General features: G+C 46.7%; 1 protein-coding gene across 5 annotated transcripts in view; it reads left to right on the top strand.

The window, feature by feature from the left end:
- Window positions 1-22,150, top strand: part of ZMYM2 (zinc finger MYM-type containing 2) — a 234,337-nt gene that overhangs the window by 87,656 nt on the left and 124,531 nt on the right. For all 5 annotated transcript variants that reach the window (XM_063951650.1, XM_063951649.1, XM_063951651.1 and 2 more), the window contains exons 6-7: window positions 3,493-3,703; window positions 4,734-4,849. In XM_063951650.1, the coding sequence (XP_063807720.1) occupies window positions 3,493-3,703; window positions 4,734-4,849 (327 nt within the window). The remainder of the gene's footprint in view (window positions 1-3,492; window positions 3,704-4,733; window positions 4,850-22,150) is intronic.

Here is a 22,150-nt window from a genome sequence, read left to right as displayed (position 1 = left end):
TTCATCTAGATTATTGTCCCTGCACCCTTTGTAGCTTGCTGGACCTGTGTGGTAGTCTGTAGGTCTTAGCATAACCTTGGTAGAGAAGGGTTTTTTTTACACCCCCACTACCATCGGTTCTGTCCTGACACCATATTGGGGTCGATTCAATTCGGCAATTTATGAAAAGCGCCGGGAATTAGCTCCCGATGCTATTCAATTCAGCTAAAGTTAAGTCGGCGAAAGCCCGTTCTCGTAGTTTTGTCGGGAGAACGGGCATTCTCCGACTTAACTACCCGCGGCGATGCTGATTCCCGACAGAATCAGCCTCGCGCCGGCCGCGCGGCAGCACTTTTGTCGGTTTTCTTCTCTCACCTCCCGGGGATGAGAGAAGAATTCCCGACAATTGTGGGTAACTAGCAGCTGAATTGAATAGCGTTGGGAGCTAATTCCCGTCGCTATTCATAAGTTGCCGAATTGAATCGACCCCATTGTTGACTATCCATAAATGCTATTTGAAATGGATTTTCAGTAAATGATTTTAAATTGTACTAAATGTATTAGACCACCATATCCTTTATTTTAACAATTTTGTTTTGATTGGTAATTAGGGATGCGTTTATACTACACACATCTATGCTGTTAGCAGGCAAAACTAGCACTGTAACTGTTAATGTTTGTTCGATTTCATTAAAATCTTTGCATATTTTAAAAAGTGTTTGAAGTAGTTTATTTTGGTTCGTACTTGGTAACATCATGACCCCTAGTGGCTGTTATGCTGCATACCACTTCAATTTCCATTCCCCACACACATCTAGACAATGCCCTATGGGGACTGAGTTATAGGGCTGGATTTGATGTGGCCATTCAAAATAAAGATGCACCTCAGTGACGTCACTGTACCTGTGATTGGATTATAAGCATTTACACAAATCTTTGGTTCTGCCCACAAAATGAGATATTCCACGTCGGGGCACATCTGAAAGTCCCCTAGAAGCACACAAAGACACAATCCTGCCTTCAGACACATTCATGGGTCCGTACAGCATGTGTATTACTACTGGGTCTGTACAGCAGTGACACCTGTTTCAATAATAGGCTAATAAATTGGAAAATTAGAAAATGTTTTTAATTGGTCAAAGAAAAGGAATTGCATAATAAATTCCTAATGAAAACACCCTTTTCAGGAAGAAAAAAAAATATATATTACAATAAATTTATATTGCAGTTTAAGAATTACCTAATGTATTCAGCTGGTAAAATCTCATAATAGTAAACATTTTCTGGAACTCAAGCAACTGACTCAGGTAAGCTCACTTCTGGTGATGAGCTAGGTGGGTTATTATGTTGGCCATGTCTGCAGCGTGTTTCACTGACCTACGCACACTGAGCATCAGCTGTCTTCCTATATCTGCTCTAATAAGTGTATATTATAGTGTGTGTAAAATGTTCAACAAGAGTACAGGTATGTCCTCATACATCTTTGCTGTAGTCGCGCCAAACAGCCCGGGCCCACCAGGTCGCGTGAGAATCTTGTAGCCTTTTTTTATTTATTTATTTTTTTGCTGAAAATGCCTCTTAAGGTCCATACACACTGGGCACACTGTGAACATCACTGGCAGGAAAATAGCTCAGTGCATACACACGGAGTGATTTTCACTGTGCCCAGCGATGTTTACGGGGGTTGAACCACTTTCCACAGTAGGAGACTGTGGAAAGTGGTTCACTCGGCTGGTAAAACAGCCCGACGGACGGCGCCGACCAGCGATGATGCGGGAGCACGCGACAGTGCTCATCGCCCGGCAATACACACTGGTCTAGATTCAGCTCAAAGTAGCTCAAAACGACAAAAGTGAGCTACTTTGAACTCAAAATCGCCCAGTGTGTGTGGGCCTTTAGGCAGTATACACATCAGAATAATGTGTAGCTAGCCGATATGGTGGCCAATGGGACTCTGCATCAGCAAATGCATACACACCGATGGAGGAGAGCGGCAGAGGAAGCCATGCTACGTTTGGCAGCTTGGCATTATTAGCGATGTCTTCCGGTTGACCCTGCAGTCGGGGCATTAGAAGATGTCACTAACAACCTCGGGAGCGTACCAGTTGGGCACACACAATGCCTGTTTTTTTCTAATTTGCCAGTTTCGAAGTAATGTGTAACTAGACTTAGTCGAAACACAGTGTGACTAGGACGCACGAGGAGACTGTACTGATTACTTTGATATGACACTTGTATATCTATGTGCAACGGAGTCTGTATATAAAGTGCTACAATGTAGCAGCTAAAGCTTTTTTCCAATACAAGTTCTCATACAGACTCAGTCGCACCCAATATACAAGTGTCATAGATCAAATTTAATCAGCACAGTCTATTTTTGCGTCTTAGACGCTTTGCACCTAAGACGCATTTTCAGCAAAAGAACATGCCCGACGTTAAGAGTTGGATATGGCGGCTCACTCACACCAGACATCTCATGCTGCATGGCCTATTCAGGCTAGATGTATGAGGAGACGTATGTAGCAGTAAAAAATAATCCCAAATGAACCATCTCACACCACATAACCAACAAGTAGCCTTGCACACAAGTGCTTCATAATCTACCATAGGATTTGAAACTCAAAAGTAGATTATTAAATTACAACATTACATGTTACAGGAGTAAAACCTTGTAAGTGGAGTTTTAAGTCCTGGTCATCTTACACCTCGCCATAAGCAGAGACAGTCATGGAAAGTTTACGAATAAGGATTTTTAGGCTATGTGGGAAAGCGTTTAAAAATGATTACACCAATCAATATTGGTTATTTAGGTATAACCGCATTTGTTTTTCTGTGTTACTTATCAAAATCCTTAAACACGCCAATGTTTTTCCAAAATAGTAAGTATAAGAGTTACATGTAAAAGTAAGCATGTTTGGCAACATCCATCTAAAGCTGTATGTAAACTAAATGTGTAAGGGGCACATCTCCACAGCAGAGACTGTTGCATCAGGAAATCACTGCAAAGGGATACAACCAAACACAGCATAAGAGGATGTTTCATCAAAACATGCAGTAGTTTTATACTTGACAATAGAGGCTGTAGATTTGCTATACCTTGTAAGGGGATCATTATGATATGCCGGCGGTCAGGAGACCGAAGTCGGGATCCCTACAGCTGGAATACCGGCGGCAAGCGCAGTGTGTCCCCTCGCGGGCTCACTGGGTCGCCACAGGGTACTATTCCCCGTCGAGTGGTGGCGTAGACCACCACCCAAGTGGGGATTTTGGCTTCTATCTCCTGACAGCCGGGATTCCAACAACTGGCAAATTGACTGCCTCCCCTTGCAAGGTATGGTTTTGATGATAATGTAACTGCTGAATTGTAAAGACATTCAATAAACTTAAAGGGTATACTCTCATACATTTATGCAGATATTTGAGAAAAATAGTCAATTTAATTGGTTGGCTGGATCTGCCCTCTCAATGGGAAGTCTCCTTGCAAATGAATCGCGTTGGTCTGTTTTTGTTTAGAAACACGGAAAACTAACCAGCTGTACCGGATGCAAAGCTCAATGCAGAATATTCGACATGACTCAGTGCATTGGATCAAATGGACATATGGAACCTTACTGCTCAACAACGTGCATGAATACACACAAGGCAAAATTTGCAAAGCCGCCGCCACCTCCACCACCACCACCACCGCCACCACTGCCGCTTCAGACTCTCATGCCCATTCACAGTAAGTGTGAGGTCCGAGAAAGAGTGTGCTTTTTGGGATATAAATATCAACCTTCCGCATATATTCAGTGGAAACTAACATGCATCTAGCTCTCCCATCGGCAACATTGTTTATTTTTAGAACTCTTGTCACGCCCAAGAGGTCGGGTTTAGTTGCTTAAATCTGTTAGACCCGACAAAACTAATGACAATCTGCGAACAGACCTGTTGGGAGTGCTCAAACGGGTCACTATTTGCTCATTTCAGCCCCCCAACACATACACGGGGGGGGGGAGAGGGCGGGGGGGGGGGGGCTTTGGTAGTGTGAGCTGAAAGGCTGTCGCTGGCAGGCAGTCATGCCCGGACGGAGCAACAATTGAATAGCTCCTGTGGGTGGGTACCATCTACTGGCTGCCAGCAAGAGAAACTGGTGAATATCTCCCAGTCTATACTGGTGGAGCATGTTGGCACCTGCCTCAGACAGAATGTGGTATAGGGCTTAATTCCATGCATTCTCTGCAGTTTGGAGAGCATCTATGTCCGCATGTCCAGTCTCCGCATCATTATTATTATTATTATTATACAAACTAATAAATTTTGCACCCACCTTGCACCAGGTCTGCCCTGACTGCTGTAACTTACCTGGTGTATATAGCCTGTCCCTTTTTTCTGATGCGGAGAGGGGGTGCCCTTCTGCTGCACATGTTTGTTTCAGAACAGACCATAACACATTTTATATAGGTTTTGGGCATCACTAGGACACCCAACTGTGCGCTCTTCAGCCAAATATGATATCGTTCCGGAAACTCGCATTGCGTCAATGCCTGCAATTGAATCCCCCCATGGATGCTACTGCAGGTTAAACATCATCATTACCAATTTGTACATGCTTATTAAGAAATAAAAAATTAACCCAGAAAGCACCCAGGTATGCAGCATTCCTTGGCTTGCCCCTTATATTATATATGTTACATAGTTTGGAATATGTATTTAGTAAGTAAATTGTTTTTCAGTACACAAGAAACTTTCTAATTTCTCTCTGTTTTATTTAGATGCGGGAATTATTTGTCATTTTTGTAAAAGAAACACCTTACCTCAATACCAAGCCACAATGCCTGATGGAAAGATGTACAACTTTTGTAGCTCTGGATGTGTAGCCAAGTTTCAGGTTTGTTGCATCTTCCTATTATCGAGTACTGAAGCCCCATTATGTGCACACAACTATTGGGGTGTGGTATGTTCTGAATGCAGCCTTATCTAACATGCATGGGATAGACATAAGGATATCCTTACAAAAAAATAAGACTCAAATAAGGTTTAGTGGTTCCTATCTGCCGTCAAATTCTCTTTCTGTCTAGTGCATCAGAGTTGTGCCTTTAAACTTTTAATGCTGATTTCTATTTGATATTTACTGCATACACATAGCCTGCCATTCAGAATGCACGCTTAGTGTTCCGCTAGAATGCGGGAAGTACTTCCCTGCGAGCGTGCTTCCAACCACTGGGGGGTGCTTGGCTTCCCCCAATCTCTCCCCTCACTGTGAATAGAAGCTGTGTGCGTGTACACCCGGCATCTATTCACGCGGCGGCGATTGGAAATGCAACTTTTCCGAGCCCCGGTACACTGCGGTCTGCAGGTGTGAACTGCAACTGGCAGGCTGTTTAGCAGGGCGAATTTTGCCACTTTAAAATCAGTCCGAACACAGCGTTGTAGCATGTACAGTACATGGTATCACTGCAGCAAAAGCCACTCACACTGAAATCTCGCACATGCACAGTTTCACCAGCCTGCTTATACGAAATCTGTATGATACGGGCAGGAGAGATGGCGGCTGTCCATATACCGACAGCAGCATCCTGCCTTTCAGAATGTCTGCAGCGTGGCGAGCACAAAGAGTCCCCTTGCGGGCTCGGTTGCTCGCGCGGGATCTATTCTCACTCTGTGGGTGTCGTGGACACCCACAGTTTGAATAGTCCTATTTCGCTGGGATTCCGGCTGGCAGCATTGTCGGCTGTTTGGTACGCATCCCGGATAAATATCTACAAAAAATTCCCCACACTTTCCTGATTGTCTCTATGGTTGTTTATACAGCGTAATGTGCTTTTTGTATGGCGGCACAGGCTGGTTTAAATGTCGGGCACAGAGTCTCATAGGTAACCACTAATGTGCGTGGGTCTCACCTGATAACAATTGTTTTATTATGATTGCGAGTTCATTTTCAGTAAGACTGGCTGTTCATTCCAATCCAGGCCTTACCGAAATTCCTGGTGCAATATAGTATACTTAAATACAAACTGAATACACAAGTTAAATGTATGGCGCCAATTATATTGTCCCTGTCAGTATTAAAATTATGTTGTAAAAAAAATTGGTATAGAAAAATATTAGCTTCATCCACTAGCCTACAATTTTTTTTAAAATTGTTCTAACTTTATTTACCAGCAGAGTGTGCTGTTGTGGGTGGAAATTTTTGTGAATGTATTATATGTGTGTTGGACTTTTATTTGTTTTTGTTTTATTTTTAATTTTTTTTAGTTAAAAACAATTACTATTCAGCGACAAGTTGAAAAATGGAAATGGAGACCATCGCTGCCCTCTCGCCACCCTGAAATGGCTGCATACTGTCAATCACCTTTGTGAGTGATGACGCAGGGCCTATACTGCACAAGTGTGGGTCCTGCGCATGCACATCAATACACTGCGTCCAGATAGCAAAATTGACCAGACCTGAATCATGCCCAATGTGCCATTCCAGGGTGGCACGTCACATTCTGCCATCATCACTAGTTTTCCCTTGCACCCCATATAGGTTCAAGGGAAAACTTGCAATGGCTGTACTACTGTAATCGCTTGGTATGCACGCAGTGGCATATTGTGCCGAATTGAATTCCACTCTAAGCTTTTTGTGAGAAATTAGGTCATGCTAACTTTTGTTGAATTGCAGTATGCATGTGTAATTGGCCTTCAGAAAATTCTTTCACAACACATATTGCCTATTTATTTTTCATCCATAGGTAACACAAGGATAACATTTGGGTTTAGGCTGGTGAGCTGGAGTTTGGGCACCAAACATTTAAGATTTTTCCCAGCAGCCCAGTCTCCCTCTCCCCTGTACCCCGCCCATCCAGTTTCAGTTTAGTGCCTCTTGGAGAAGGGCGCTGTCTTTACAGGCTGCTTTTAAGCAGCTTCTTCATATTTTCTTTTATTTCTCTTACCTCCTAGAGGATGCTGGGGACTCCGTAAGGACCATGGAGTATAGACGGGCTCCGCAGTTGACATTGGCACCTATAAAGAACTTTTAGTATGGGTGTGCACTGGCTCCTCCCTCTATGCCCTTCCTCCAGACCTTAGTTAGATCTTGTGCCCAGAGGAGATAGGGTGCATTACAGGGAGCTCTCCTGAGTTTCTCTGTTTAAAGAATTTTGTTAGGTTTTTTATTTTCAGGGAGCACTGCTGGCAACAGGCTCCCTGCATCGTGGGACTGAGGAGAGAGAAGCAGACCTACTTAACTGATAGGCTCTGTTTCTTAGGCTACTGAACACCATTAGCTTCAGAGGGAGTCGGAACGCAGGTCTCACCCTGCCGTTCGTCCCAGAGCCGCGCCGCCGTCGTCCTCGAAGACTTCAAAGGCGGCAGAAGACCTCTGATCTTCACAGAGGTAAGAGCGCAGCGGTAACGCGCCATTGCTCCCGAGACGCACACATACAGCAGGCACAGATGGGCGCAGGGGGTGCGCCCTGGGCAGCAATAAACCTCAGAACTGGCATATTGGGAGATATTAGGCTGCAGAGGCAGTAAATATGTGAACCCCCGCCATTTTTTGTAATTTCTAGCGGGACCGAAACCCGCCGCTGGAGGGGGCGGAGCTTGTTCATCAGCACTAACCAGCGCCATTTTCTCCACAGAGGCTGCAGAGACGCTGGCTCCTCGTACTCTCCCCTGCTGAATTCAGGACAGAGGGCTTAAAAAGAGGAGGGGGGGCACAATTCTTGGCGCAGTGAGTTATATTATACAGGTTGAGTATCCCTTATCCAAAATGCTTGGGACCAGACGTATTTTGGATATCGGATATTTCCGTATTTTGGAATAATTGCATACCATAATGAGATATCATGGTAATGGGACCCAAGTCAAAGCACAGAATGCATTTATGTTTCATATACACCTTATACACACAGCCTGTAGGCAATTTTAGCCAATATTTTTTTATAACGTTGTGCATTAAACAAAGTGTGTCTACATTCACACAATTCATTTATGTTTCATATACACCTTATACACACAGCCTGAAGGTCATTTAATACAATATTTTTAATAACTGTGTATTAAACAAAGTTTGTGTACATTGAGTCATCAAAAAACAAAGGTTTCACTATCTCACTCTCATTCAAAAAAGTCTATTTTGGAATATTCCGTATTTCGGAATATTTGGATATGGGATACTCAACCTGTATCATAAAGCGCTGTCTGGTATTTCTCCAGTGTCAGTGAGCGCTGGGTGTGTGCTGGCGTACTTTCTCTCTCCAAAGGGCCTTATTAGGGAATTGTCCCCTTATAGCTATATCCCGGTGTGTGGGGTGTCGGTACGTGCGTGTCGGCATGTTTGAAGCGGAAGGCTCTTCCAAAGAGGAGGTGGAGCAGATGAGTGGTGAGTCCCCGTCGGTGGTGCCGACTCTAGAGTGGATGGATATGTGGCATATGTTAAATGCAAGTGTGGCATCACTACATAAGAGACTGGACAAAGCAGAGTCCAGGGAGACAACAGGGGGTCAATCCACGGATTGGACCGACTCACAGGGCCCTTCAGGGTCTCAGAAACGTCCCTTGTCACAAATAGTGGACACAGATACCGACACGGAGTCTGACTCCAGTGTCGACTACGATGAAGCTAGATTGCACCCTAGGGTGACAAAAAGTATTCAGTGTATGATTATCGCAATAAAAGATGTTTTGCATATCACTGATGAACCCTCTGTTCCCGACACGAGGGTACACATGTTTAAGGGGAAGAAGCAAGTAGTAACCTTTCCCCCATCTCGTGAACTTAACGAGTTATTTGAAAAAGCTTGGGAAACTTCAGATAAGAAACTGCAGAATCCCAAAAGGATTCTTATGGCGTACCCTTTCCCTACGCAGGACAGGGTACGTTGGGAGTCCTCTCCCACAGTGGACCAGGCTTTAACACGCATGTCCAAAAAGGTGGCGCTGCCGTCTCCAGACACGGCAGCCCTCAAAGATCCTGCGGACCGCAGGCAGGAGACTACTTTAAAGTCTATGTATACACATACTGGTGCTTTGCTTAGGCCGGCAATTGCGTTGGCATGGGTATGTAGTGCAGTTGCAACTTGGATGATACCCTAGACAGGGATACCATTTTATTAACATTAGCCCATATTAAGGACGCAGTCTTATATATGAGGGATGCTCAGAGAGACATTGGACTGCTGGGTTCCAGAGCCAATGCCAGGGCTATTTCTGCGAGACGAGCCTTATGGACCCGTCAATGGACAGGTGATGCGGACTCGAAAAAGCATATGGAGGTTTTACCTTACAAGGGTGACGTGGTGTTTGGGGAGGGGCTTGCGGATCTGGTTTCCACAGCTACCGCTGGTAAATCTACCTTTTTACCTTTTGTTTCCCAACAGCAAAAGAAAACTCCACAGTATCAGATGCAGTCCTTTCGGTCGCATAAGCCCAGAAGAGGTCGGGGCTCCTCCTCCCTTGCCAGAGGTAAGGGCAGAGGAAAAAGAACACCTGCTTCGGCTAGTTCCCAGGAGCAGAAGTCCTCCCCGGCTTCTGCAAAATCCACCGCATGACGCTGGGGCTCCCCTAAGGGAGACCGCACCGGTGGGGGCGCGCCTACGATTATTCAGCCAGGTCTGGATTCGGTCAGACGTGGATCCTTGGGCGATGGAAATTATTTCCCAAGGCTACAGGCTGGATTTCGAAGAGGTGCCCTCTCGCCGATTTTTCAAGTCGGCCGTACCAGCTTCTACCCAAGGGAGGAAAGTAGTGTTAGCTGCAATTCAAACGCTGTACCAGCAGCAAGTGATTGTCAAGGTCCTCCTGGCCCAACAGGGAAAAGGGTATTATTCGACCCTGTTTGTGGTTTCGAAGCCGGATGGTTCGGTCAGACCCATTTTGAATCTAAAATCCCTGAACCTGTACGTGAAAAAATTCAAATTCAAGATGGAATCGCTCCGAGCTGTAATATCCAGCCTAGAAGGGGGGGATTTTATGGTGTCGCTAGACATAAAGGATGCTTACCTTCATGTCCCCATACATCCCTCTCATCAGGAGTACCTGAGATTCGCTGTACAGGACTGTCATTACCAGTTTCAGATGTTGCCGTTTGGTCTTTCCCCGGCTCCGAGGATTTCCACTAAAGTAATGGCGGAAATGATGGTGCTTCTGCGCAAGCAGGGTGTCACAATTATCCCGTACTTGGACGATCTCCTGATAAAGGCGAGATCAAAGGAGCAGTTACTAAGAAACGTTGCGCTCTCCCTGACAGTCCTGCAACAACATGGTTGGATCCTAAATTTGCCAAAGTCACAGTTGGTCCTGACAACACGGCTGTCATTCTTGGACATGATCCTGGACACGGAACTGCAGAGTGTTTTCTCCCAGGGGAAAAAGCTCTGGAAATCCAGAACATGGTCAGGGAGATTCTGAAACCGGCAATAGTGTTGATTCATCAATGCACTCGGGTGCTGGGGAAGATGGTGGCAGCCTACTAAGCCATTCCGTTTGGCAGGTTCCATGCCAGGGTGTTCCAGTGGGACCTGTTGGACAAGTGGTCCGGGTCTCACCTGCACATGCACCGGAAAATAAACCTATCTTCCAGGACCAGAGTATCTCTCCTGTGGTGGCTCCAAAGTTCTCACCTCCTAGAGCGGGCATTCCAAACCACGGTCCTCAAGGCACACTAACAGTGCAGGTTTTAGTGATATCCAGCCTTCAGCACAGGTGATTTAATTAGTAGCTTAGCTATTTTGATTTAACCATCTGTGCTGCAGCCTGGATATCACTAAAACCTGCACTGTTGGTGTGCCTTGAGGACCGTGGTTGGGAATGCCTGTCCTAGAGGGACGCAGGTTCGGAATCCAGGATTGGGTCCTGGTGACCACGGATGCAAGTCTCCGAGGCTGGGGAGTAGTCACACAGGGAAAATTTCCAGGGGAAATGGTCAAGCCAGGAAGCTTGTCTGCACATAAATATTCTGGAATTAAGAGCCATCTACAACGGCCTTCTACAAGCGGAACATCATCTTCGCGGTCTGCCCGTCCTGATTCAGTCGGACAACATAACAGCAGTGGCGTACATAAACCGCCAGGGTGGAACAAAGAGCAGAGCGGCGATGGCGGAGGCCGCAAAAGTTCTCAGCTGGGCGGAAAAACATGCAAGTGCTCTGTCAGCGGTCTTCATTCCGGGCGTGGACAACTGGGAAGCAGACTTCCTCAGCAGACACCATCTCCATCCAGGAGAGTGGGGTTTTCATCAAGAAGTTTTTGCAAAAGTGACAAATCATTGGGGAATTCCTCAAATAGACATGATGGCGTCTCGCCTCAACAAGAAGCTTCAGAGATATTGTTCCAGGTCAAGGGACCCTCAAGCCAGTGCAGTGGACGCCCTGGTGACACCGTGAGTGTTTCAGTCGGTATGTGTTCCCTCCACTTCCACTCATTTCAAAGGTGATAAGGATGATAAGAAGAAAAAGGGTTCAGGCGATACTCATTGTTCCAGATAGGCCAAGGAGGGCCTGGTATCCGGATCTTCAGGAATTACTCATGGGAGATCCCTGGCCTCTTCCTCTAAGAGAGGACCTGTTGCAGCAAGGGCTGTGCGTATTCCCAGACTTACCGCGGTTGCGTTTGACGGCGTGGCGGTTGAACGCCAAATCCTAGCTCGGAAGGGTATTCCCGGTGAAGTCATCCCGACTCTACTTAAAGCTAGGAAAGAAGTAACGGCGAAGCATTATCACCGTATTTAGAGAAAATGTGTCTTGGTGTGAATCCAAGAAGGCGCCTACGGAAGAATTTCAGCTGGGTCGTTTTCTCCATTTTCTCTATCGTCCTAGTGGATGCTGGGGTTCCTGAAAGGACCATGGGGAATAGCGGCTCCGCAGGAGACAGGGCACAAAAAGTAAAGCTTTAGGATCAGGTGGTGTGCACTGGCTCCTCCCCCTATGACCCTCCTCCAAGCCTCAGTTAGATTTTTGTGCCCGGCCGAGAAGGGTGCAATCTAGGTGGCTCTCCTAAAGAGCTGCTTAGAAAAGTTTAGCTTAGGTTTTTTATTTTACAGTGAGTCCTGCTGGCAACAGGATCACTGCAACGAGGGACTTAGGGGAGAAGAAGTGAACTCACCTGCGTGCAGGATGGATTGGCTTCTTTGGCTACTGGACATTAGCTCCAGAGGGACGATCACAGGTACAGCCTGGATGGTCACCGGAGCCTCGCCGCCGGCCCCCTTGCAGATGCTGAAACGAGAAGAGGTCCAGAATCGGCGGCAGAAGACTCCTCAGTCTTCTTAAGGTAGCGCACAGCACTGCAGCTGTGCGCCATTTCCTCTCAGCACACTTCACACGGCAGTCACTGAGGGTGCAGGGCGCTGGGAGGGGGGCGCCCTGGGAGGCAAATGAAAACCTTTTTTGGCTAAAAATACCTCACATATAGCCTCCGGGGGGGCTATATGGAGATATTTAACCCCTGCCAGAATCCATTAAAGAGCGGGAGACGAGCCCGCCGAAAAAGGGGCGGGGCCTATCTCCTCAGCACACAGCGCCATTTTCCCTCACAGAAAGGCTGGAGGGAAGGCTCCCAGGCTCTCCCCTGCACTGCACTACAGAAACAGGGTTAAAACAGAGAGGGGGGGCACTAATTTGGCGTTAGAAATATATAAAAGATGCTATAAGGGAAAACACTTATATAAGGTTGTCCCTATATAATTATAGCGTTTTTGGTGTGTGCTGGCAAACTCTCCCTCTGTCTCTCCAAAGGGCTAGTGGGTCCTGTCCTCTATCAGAGCATTCCCTGTGTGTGTGCTGTGTGTCGGTACGTGTGTGTCGACATGTATGAGGACGATGTTGGTGAGGAGGCGGAGCAATTGCCTGTAATGGTGATGTCACTCTCTAGGGAGTCGACACCGGAATGGATGGCTTATTTAGGGAATTACGTGATAATGTCAACACGCTGCAAGGTCGGTTGACGACATGAGACGGCCGACAAACAATTAGTACCGGTCCAGACGTCTCAGAAACACAGTCAGGGGTTTTAAAACGCCCGTTTACGTTAGTTGGTCGACACAGACACGGACACTGAATCCAGTGTCGACGGTGAATAAACAAACGTATTCCTTATTAGGGCCACACGTTAAGGGCAATGAAGGAGGTGTTACATATTTCTGATACTACAAGTACCACAAAAGAGGGTATTATGTGGGATGTGAAAAAACTACCGTAGTTTTTCCTGAATCAGATAAATTAAATGAAGTGTGTGATGATGCGTGGGTTCCTCCCGATAGAAAATTATGGGCGGTATACCCTTTCCCGCCAGAAGTTAGGGCGCGTTGGGAAACACCCCTTAGGGTGGATAAGGCGCTCACACGCTTATCAAAACAAGTGGCGGTACCGTCTATAGATAGGGCCGTCCTCAAGGAGCTAGCTGACAGGAGGCTGGAAAATATCATAAAAAGTATATACACACATACTGGTGTTATACTGCGACCAGCGATCGCCTCAGCCTGGATGTGCAGAGCTGGGGTGGCTTGGTCGGATTCCCTGACTAAAAATATTGATACCCTTGACAGGGACAGTATTTTATTGACTATAGAGCATTTAAAGGATGCATTTTCTATATATGCGAGATGCACAGAGGGATATTTGCACTCTGGCATCAAGAGTAAGTGCGATGTCCATATCTGCCAGAAGATGTTTATGGACACGACAGTGGTCAGGTGATGCAGATTCCAAACGGCACAAAGGTGTATTGCCGTATAAAGGAAGAGGAGTTATTTGGGGTCGGTCCATCGGACCTGGTGGCCACGGCAACTGCTGGAAAATCCACCGTTTTTACCCTAAGTCACATCTCTGCAGAAAAAGACACCGTCTTTTCAGCCTCAGTCCTTTCGTCCCTATAAGAGTCATATCTGCCCAGGGATAGAGGAAAGGGAAGAAGACTGCAGCAGGCAGCCCATTCCCAGGAACAGAAGCGTTCCACCGCTTCTGCCAAGCTCTCAGCATGACGCTGGGACCGTACAGGACCCCTGGATCCTACATGTAGTATCCCAGGGGTACAGATTGAAATGTCGAGACGTTTCCCCTTCGCAGGCTCCTGAAGTCTGGTTTACCAAGGTCTCCCTCCGACAAGGAGGCAGTATGGGAAACAATTCACAAGCTGTATTCCCAGCAGGTGATAATCAAATTACCCCTCCTACAACAAGAAAAGGGGTATTATTCCACATTATATTGTGGTACTGAAGCCAGAAGGCTAGGTGAGACCTATTCTAAATCTAAAAAAATTTGAACACTTACAAAGGTTCAAATCAAGATGGAGTCACTCAGAGCAGTGATAACGAACCAGGAAGAAGGGGACTATATAGTGTCCCGAGACATCAGGGATGCTTACCTCCATGTCCAAAATTTGCCCTTCTCACTAAGGGTACCTCAGGTTCGTGGTACAGAACTGTCACTATCAGTTTCAGACGCTGCCGTTTGGATTGTCCACGGCACCCCGGGTCTTTACCAAGGTAATGGCCGAAATGATGACTCTTCTTCGAAGAAAAGGCGTCTTAATTATCCCTTACTTGGACGATCTCCTGATAAGGGCAAAGTCCAGGGAACAGTTGGAGGTCGGAGTAGCACTATCTCGGATACTGCTACAACAGCACGGGTGGATTCTAAATATTCCAAAATCGCAGCTGATCCCGACGACAAGTCTGCTGTGCCTAGGGATGATTCTGGACACAGTCCAGAAAAAGGTGTTTCTCCCGGAAGAGAAAGCCAGGGAGTTATCCGAGCTAGTCAGGAACCTCCTAAAATCAGTGCATCATTGCACAAGGGTCCTGGTAAAGATGGTGACTTCCTACGAAGCAATTCCATTCGGCAGATTTCACGCAAGAATTTTTCAGTGGGATCTGCTGGACGAATGGTCCGGATCGCATCTTCAGATGCATCAGCGGATAACCTTATATCCAAGGACAAGGGTGTCTCTCCTGTGGTGGTTACAGAGTGCTCATCTTCTAGAGGGCCGCAGATTCGGCATTCAGGATTGGATGCTGGTGACCACGGAGGCCAGCCCGAGAGGCTGGGGAGCAGTCACACAAGGAAAAAATTTCCAGGGAGTGTGATCAAGTCTGGAGACTTTTTTCCACATAAATATACTGGAGCTAAGGGTAAATTTATAATACTCTAAGCTTAGCAAGACCTCTGCTTCAAGGTCAGCCGGTATTGATCCAGTGGGAAAAACATCACGGCAGTCGCCCACGTAAATAGACAGGGCGGCACAAGAAGCAGGAGGGCAATGGCAAAAACTGCAAGGACTTTTCGCTGGGCGGAAAATCATGTGATAGCACTGTCAGCAGTGTTTCATTCCGGGAATGGAAACTGGGAAGCAGACTTCCTCAGCAGGCACGACCTCCACCCGGCAGAGTGGAAACTTCATCGGGAAGTTTTCCACATGATTGTAAACCGTTGGGAAATACCAAAGGTGGACATGATGGCGTCCCGTCTGAACAAAAAACGGGACAGGTATTGCGCCAGGTTAAGAGACCCTCAGGCAATAGCTGTGGACGTTCTGGTAACACCATGGATGTACCAGTCGGTGTATGTGTTCCATCCTCTGCTTCTCATACCTAAGGTACTGAGACTTATAAGACGTAGAGGAGTAAGAACTATACTCATGGCTCCGGATTGGCCAAGAAGGACTTGGTACCCGGAACTTCAAGAGATGCTCACAGAGGACTTATGGCCTCTGCCGCTAAGAAGGAACTTGTTTCAGCAAGTACCATGTCTGTTCCAAGACTTACCGCAGCTGCGTTTGACGGCATGGCGGTGGAACGCCGGATCCTAAGGGAAAAAGGCATTCCGGAAGAGGTCATTCCTACCCTGGTCAAAGCCAGAAAGGAGGTGACCGCACAACATTATCACCACATGTGGCAAAAATATGTTGCGTGGTGTGAGGCCAGAAAGGCCCCACGAAGAAATTTCAACTCGGTCGATTCCTGCATTTCCTGCAAACAGGAGTGTCTATGGGCCTCAAATTGGGGTCCATTAAGGTTCAAATTTCGGCCCTGTCGATTTTCTTCCAGAAAGAAGTGGCTTCAGTTCCTGGAGTCCAGAAGTTTGTCAAGGGAGTATTGCATATACAACCCCCTTTTGTGCCTCCAGTGGCACTGTGGGATCTCAACGTAGTTCTGGGATTCCTCAAATCACATTGGTTTAAAACCAGTCAAATCTGTGGATTTGAAGCATCTCACATGAAAAGTGACCATGCTCTTGGCCCTGGCCTGGACCAGGCGAGTGTCAAATTGGTGGTTTTTTTCTCAAAAAAGCCCATATCTGGTTGTCCATTTGGACAGGGCAGAGCTGCGGACTCGTCCCCAGTTCTCTCCCTAAGGTGGTGTCAGTGTTTCACCTGAACCAGCTTATTTTGGTGCCTTGCGCCTACTAGGGACTTGGAGGACTCCAGGTTGCTAGATGTTGTCAGGGCCCTGTAAGTATAGGTTCCAGGACGGCTGGAGTCAGGAAAACTGACTTGCTGTTATCCTGTATGCACCCAACAAACTGGGTGCTCTTGCTTCTAAGCAGACTATTGCTAGTTGGATGTGTAATACAATTCAGCTTGCACATTCTGTGGCAGGACTGCCACAGCCAAAATATGTAAATGCCCATTCCACAAGGAAGGTGGGCTTATCTTGGGCGGCTGCCCGAGGGGTCTCGGCTTTACAACTTAGCCGAGCGGCTATTTAGTCAGGGGCAAACACGTTGGTAAAATCCTACAAATTTGATACCCTGGCTAAGGAGGACCTGGAGTTCTCTCATTCGGTGCTGCAGAGTCATCCGCACTCTCCCGCCCGTTTGGGAGCTTTGGTATTATCCCCATGGTCCTTTCAGGAACCCCAGCATCCACTAGGACGATAGAGAAAATAAGAATTTACTTACCGATAATTCTATTTCTCGGAGTCCGTAGTGGATGCTGGGCGCCCATCCCAAGTGCGGATTATCTGCAATACTTGTACATAGTTACAAAAATCGGGTTATTATTGTTGTGAGCCATCTTTTCAGAGGCTCCGCTGTTATCATACTGTTAACTGGGTTCAGATCACAGGTTGTACAGTGTGATTGGTGTGGCTGGTATGAGTCTTACCCGGGATTCAAAATCCTTCCTTATTGTGTACGCTCGTCCGGGCACAGTATCCTAACTGAGGCTTGGAGGAGGGTCATAGGGGGAGGAGCCAGTGCACACCACCTGATCCTAAAGCTTTACTTTTTGTGCCCTGTCTCCTGCGGAGCCGCTATTCCCCATGGTCCTTTCAGGAACCCCAGCATCCACTACGGACTCCGAGAAATAGAATTATCGGTAAGTAAATTCTTATTTTTTGCAAGCAGGTGTGGATGCGGGCACATTAAAGTGCAGATTTCGGCCTTATCGATTTTTCTTTCAAAAAGAATTGCCCGCCCTTCCAGAGGTTCAGACTTTCGTGAAGGGAGTACTGCACATCCAACCTCCATTTGTGCCCCCGATGGCACCATGGGACCTTAACGTGGTGTTGCAGTTTCTTATGTCACACTGGTTTGAACCTTTACGAAAGGTTGAGTTAAAATTTCTCACTTGGAAAGTGGTCATGCTTTTGGCCTTGGCGTCCGCAAGGCGGGTGTCTGAATTAGCGGCTTTGTCTCACAAGAGCCCCTATTTGATATTCCATGAGGATAGAGGGGAGTTGAGAACTCGTCAACAATTTCTGCCAAAGGTGGTTTCTGCGTTTCACATGAACCAACCTATTGTGGTGTCTGTGGCTACTGAAGCCTTGGCTGATTCAAAGGGCCATATTCAATTAGCAGTGATAACGGACTTTTCACGTGAAAAGTCCGGTTTTCGGGTGAAAAACCGGACTTTTCACGTGAAATGCAATTACAGCCTATTCAATTATCCTGGAAAATTTATCGGTGATCATGTTTTCACTAATTTCACTTCACCTTCTCTGAAGCAGGTGAAAAGTTGGGAAAAGTCACTATTTTAAGGTAAAAATGTTTGGATATGGTACAGAACTCCTGGGACACCCCCCTTTATGACTAATTAGGCACGTTGAAGTTTTTAATTATTTTTAATTGGCCAATAATGACATGTCATTTTTGGGGTGAAAAAGTAAAAAGTGCTGGAAATTGGGGTTCAAGGTATGGGACAGGTATATTGGGGTGCTTTATGAGTGGGACAGGTGTTTTTTAGGCTTGCAGATGGGAGTAAGCGGTCTGTTTCCACTTTTTTTAAAAGTTCCCTAAAATGACCCAAATATATACTTATACCCATTTTCATGTACCCCAAATTTAGTGAGAGCATTTATTTTGCTCAAAAAAACTTGCTTTCTATCATTTTTTTGCATTTAAAAAAAAATGCATATAACCGCCATTTCACACAATTTAAGTCCCCAAAAACTCTCTAATGTGATCTCTAACACACTTCTCTTCTGTTTTCCTATGTTAGTTTAGCATTTTTTGGGGTACAGGCTGATTTCCCCATTTTCACCTGCACTTTTCACTGCAAGAATTTTCACGTGAAACCCGGTCGGAATTGAATAGGTCGAAAAATGGAGCGTTTTCGCGGCAATTTTCGGCCGATTGCCGCGAAAAATTTTCGGGCGAAAAATTGCCGCGAATTTGCGGATAATTGAATACCCTAGAAAGTCTCTCGATGTAGTCAGAGCTTTGAAAATGTATGTAGCCAGAACGGCTCGTATTAGGAAAACAGACTCTATCCTGTATGTTCCCAACAAAATTGGGGCTCCTGCTTCTAAGCAGACTATTGCACGCTGGATCTGTGATACGATTCAACATGCTCATTCTACGGCTGGATTGCCATTACCGGATTCGGTGAAGGCCCATTCTACTAGGAAGGTGGGCTCATCTTGGGCGGCTGCCCGAGGAGTCTCGGCGGTTCAACTTTGCCGAGCAGTTACTTGGTCGGGTTCAAACGCTTTTGCTAAGTTCTACAAGTTTGATACCCTGGCTGATGAGGACCTCCTGTTTGCTCAATCGGTGCTGCAGAGTCGTCCGCACTCTCCCGCCCGGTCTGGAGCTTTGATATAAACCCCATGGTCCTTTTTGGAGTCCCCAGCATCCTCTAGGACGTATAAGAAAATAGGATTTTAATACCTACCGGTAAATCCTTTTCTCTTAGTCCGTAGAGGATGCTTGGCGCCCGTCCCAGTGCGGACTCTATCTGCATTACTTGTTAATAGTTATTATTTTGTTACACAAAAGTTGTGTTTCGGTTAAGATCAGCCTGTTGCTGATTTTGGTTCATGCCGTTAACTGGTATTTAGTTAAAAGCCATGTTGTACGGTGTGTTGTGGTGTGAGCTGGTATGTATCTCACCCTTAGTTTAACAAAATCCTTTTCTTCAAAATGTCCGTCTCCCTGGGCACAGTTCCTATAACTGAGGTCTGGAGGAGGGGCATAGAGGGAGGAGACAGTTCACACCCATTTAAAGTCTTAAAGTGCCCATGTCTCCTGCGGATCCAGTCTATACCCCATGGTCCTTTTGGAGTCCCCAGCATCCTCTACGGACTAAGAGAAAAGGATTTACCTGTAGGTATTAAAATCCTATTTTTTTTCTACACTATCTTTGCATTTAAGTGCATACTCTGTTTAGCTTGTATTCTGTATGTCAATTTGTTTTCCTCACTTTCTGAGTAGGGACTACTGTTTGTACATTCAACTGTGAACACCAGTTTATTTATTGGCATTCCTTTTTCTGCATAGCACCACCTATTAATTTATTTGTGGAGCTCTAACATTCAGTGTACTACCCCTTGATTGCTTAATGTAGTTTGGATACATTTTGCAGCCATCTGCCATGGAACCACCGTGAATGCAATCCTTTACTCTGTCAGTTATGGGGTTGGCGCAGATGTCCGCATCTTTCCAGCAGATGTTAGGCAGGGACCATTCATCCAAGCATGAGCCTACCAGGCAAAGTAGCTCTACACCCCTGTCTGGTTATGACTCAGACTAGGTGGTTTCATCAGGTCATGTTTTCATTATCACTCGATGTTGAGGCATGTGCTCACCCTAACAGGCACTTCCAGGTATGCATTGCTGCCTCTGCATTGGGTATGTGTGACCGGCGGTGAGGAGACCACCGGTCACAATACCGACTCTTGGATCCCGGGAGTTAGATGGCTGGCGGGACGAGTGCAACAAAGCCCCTTGCGGGTTCGCTTCGCTCTCCACGCGGCGGGTGCGTTGGCTTGCTGCACTCGACACAGGTTCTATTCCCACTCCATAGGTGTCGTGGACACTCACGAGTGTGAATAGTCCCTGTTGGTCGGCATGCCGAGTGGTGGGATTAAAAGATGCCGAGTCACATAAACGTATACCCTGCCTTTTACACGCTCCCAGTTGTGGATAGGGCCAAATGGAAGTCCCCTCCACCTGCTAGTGAAATCTACTGCTCTCCCTATCCCTAACACTGCATCCTTTAAGGATCTGATGGATAGGAAGCTAGAGAACTACCTCAAGGCACTTGCACACCCAGCCCTCACATTTGCTTGGGTGGCTAAGTCCATCGGACATTGGGCAGATGGCTTGGATGACTGTCTCCATTCCGGTACCCGCAGAGCAGAGTTATTGTCTCTAGTAGAGAATATCAAGGAGGCAGGCTCCTATCTTAGCGAGGTGGCGATTGGCACAGGTAGCCTAACTTCTAATGTGTCTGGTTCTGCTGTGGCAGCCAGCAGAGCCCTCTGGCTACGTTGCTTGCGCGCGCCGATGCAGACTCTAAGAAGGTCCTTGAGGGACTCCCTTTGTTTTTGGGTGAGGTCCTTTTTGGCCCTGAATTGGACATGATGGTGGCTACAGTAGCGGTGTCCAAGATGGCTTTCCTTTCTTCTGGGGCAGCCCCCAGGTTGCGAATGTCTAATTTTCATTCCTTTTCGTCTGCAGGGAAAAATCAAGGGACAATTGTTTTTCAGATTCCAGGGTTCTTTCTTCAAGGGCTCTAAGTCCAGGGGTATACAGACAGGATCTACCAAACACCGTGCCACCAAGCCAGCTGACAAGTCTGAGTGGGCCTCCCCCTGGGAAACCTCAGCGCTGGAGGCAGGCTTCTAAGATGCATGTATGTCAACAACGGCTGAGGCCTGGTTCAGGGGTGTAGGATTTCTAGGAAACGCATCCTTATGCCTAATACTTTTTAACAGGCCTTCCAGTAGATCCAGGAAAAGCAGGAGCATTGTCGGAGATTATCCACTCCCTTCTGGCCTCCAAGGTCGTCATCCCAGTCTCAGAGAGGCACGGGTTTCTTTACTAACCTCTTTTCTGGTTAAGAAGCTGGGCGTCTCGTTCAGGCTCAACCTCAACCTGAAGTTGTTCAACAAGTACCTTTGTGTTCCAAAGTTCCGGATGGAGTCCCTTCACTCCATTTTGGCTTTGGAATCCGGTGTCTTAATGACATACTTAGATATCCAGGATGCCTATTTGCATATTCCCATCATGGTCAGTCATCAGCACTTCCTCAGGTTTGCGGTACCGGAGGTACTTACAATTTCAGGCATTTTACGCCTCCTAGTGTTTTCACGAAAGTCATGGCAGCACATCTTAAATGCAGAGGAGTCAGAATCTTTCCTTTTCTGTAAAACTTACTTCTCCTGGCCCAGTTACTGGATGTTCTCAAGGATTACATCTATATCGCGGGTAGGTAATCAACTTGCAAAAATCCACCTTGACTCTGTTCTCAGGAGATGCCACATTTGGGAACCTTACTGGATTCCAGGGTACAGTGTGTGTTCCTTCTCTTGGAGAGACTTTGGTCCTTAAAGACCAACATTCGTAAATTTTTAGGTCATCGTCGAGTGTCAATACACTCTTGCATGCAGATCCTGGGCTCTCTAGTCTCCACCATCGATGTAATGGAGTATGCCTTGCTTTACTCCCGTCCTCTGCAAATGGAGATTCTGACCCGCTGGAACAAGTCCAATCTGCAGCTCAGGTCACAGACGATTGTTCTGTCTCGAGAGGTAGGTCACTCCCTATTGTGGTGGCTCATCAGTCCCATCTGAACAAGGGTCACCCCTTTGGAATCTAGGACTGAGTCCTGCTCACCACCAACGCAAGTCCTCGTGGGTGCAGGACGGTGACTTGTCAGTGGATGGTTCGGGAGAGCCGACTATCAATCAGTATTTTGGAGCCCTGAATGTTTCAGCGGTCAGAGCATCATCTTCCAGCTCTCTCGGCAGTCTACATTCCCGGGGTCCA

The sequence above is a fragment of the Pseudophryne corroboree genome, chromosome 2 (genome assembly GCF_028390025.1).
Source record: "Pseudophryne corroboree isolate aPseCor3 chromosome 2, aPseCor3.hap2, whole genome shotgun sequence".
Lineage (NCBI taxonomy): Eukaryota > Metazoa > Chordata > Amphibia > Anura > Myobatrachidae > Pseudophryne > Pseudophryne corroboree.
The sequence above is the reverse complement of the archived record's forward strand: the minus strand, read 5'-3'. Positions and strand labels throughout refer to the sequence as shown.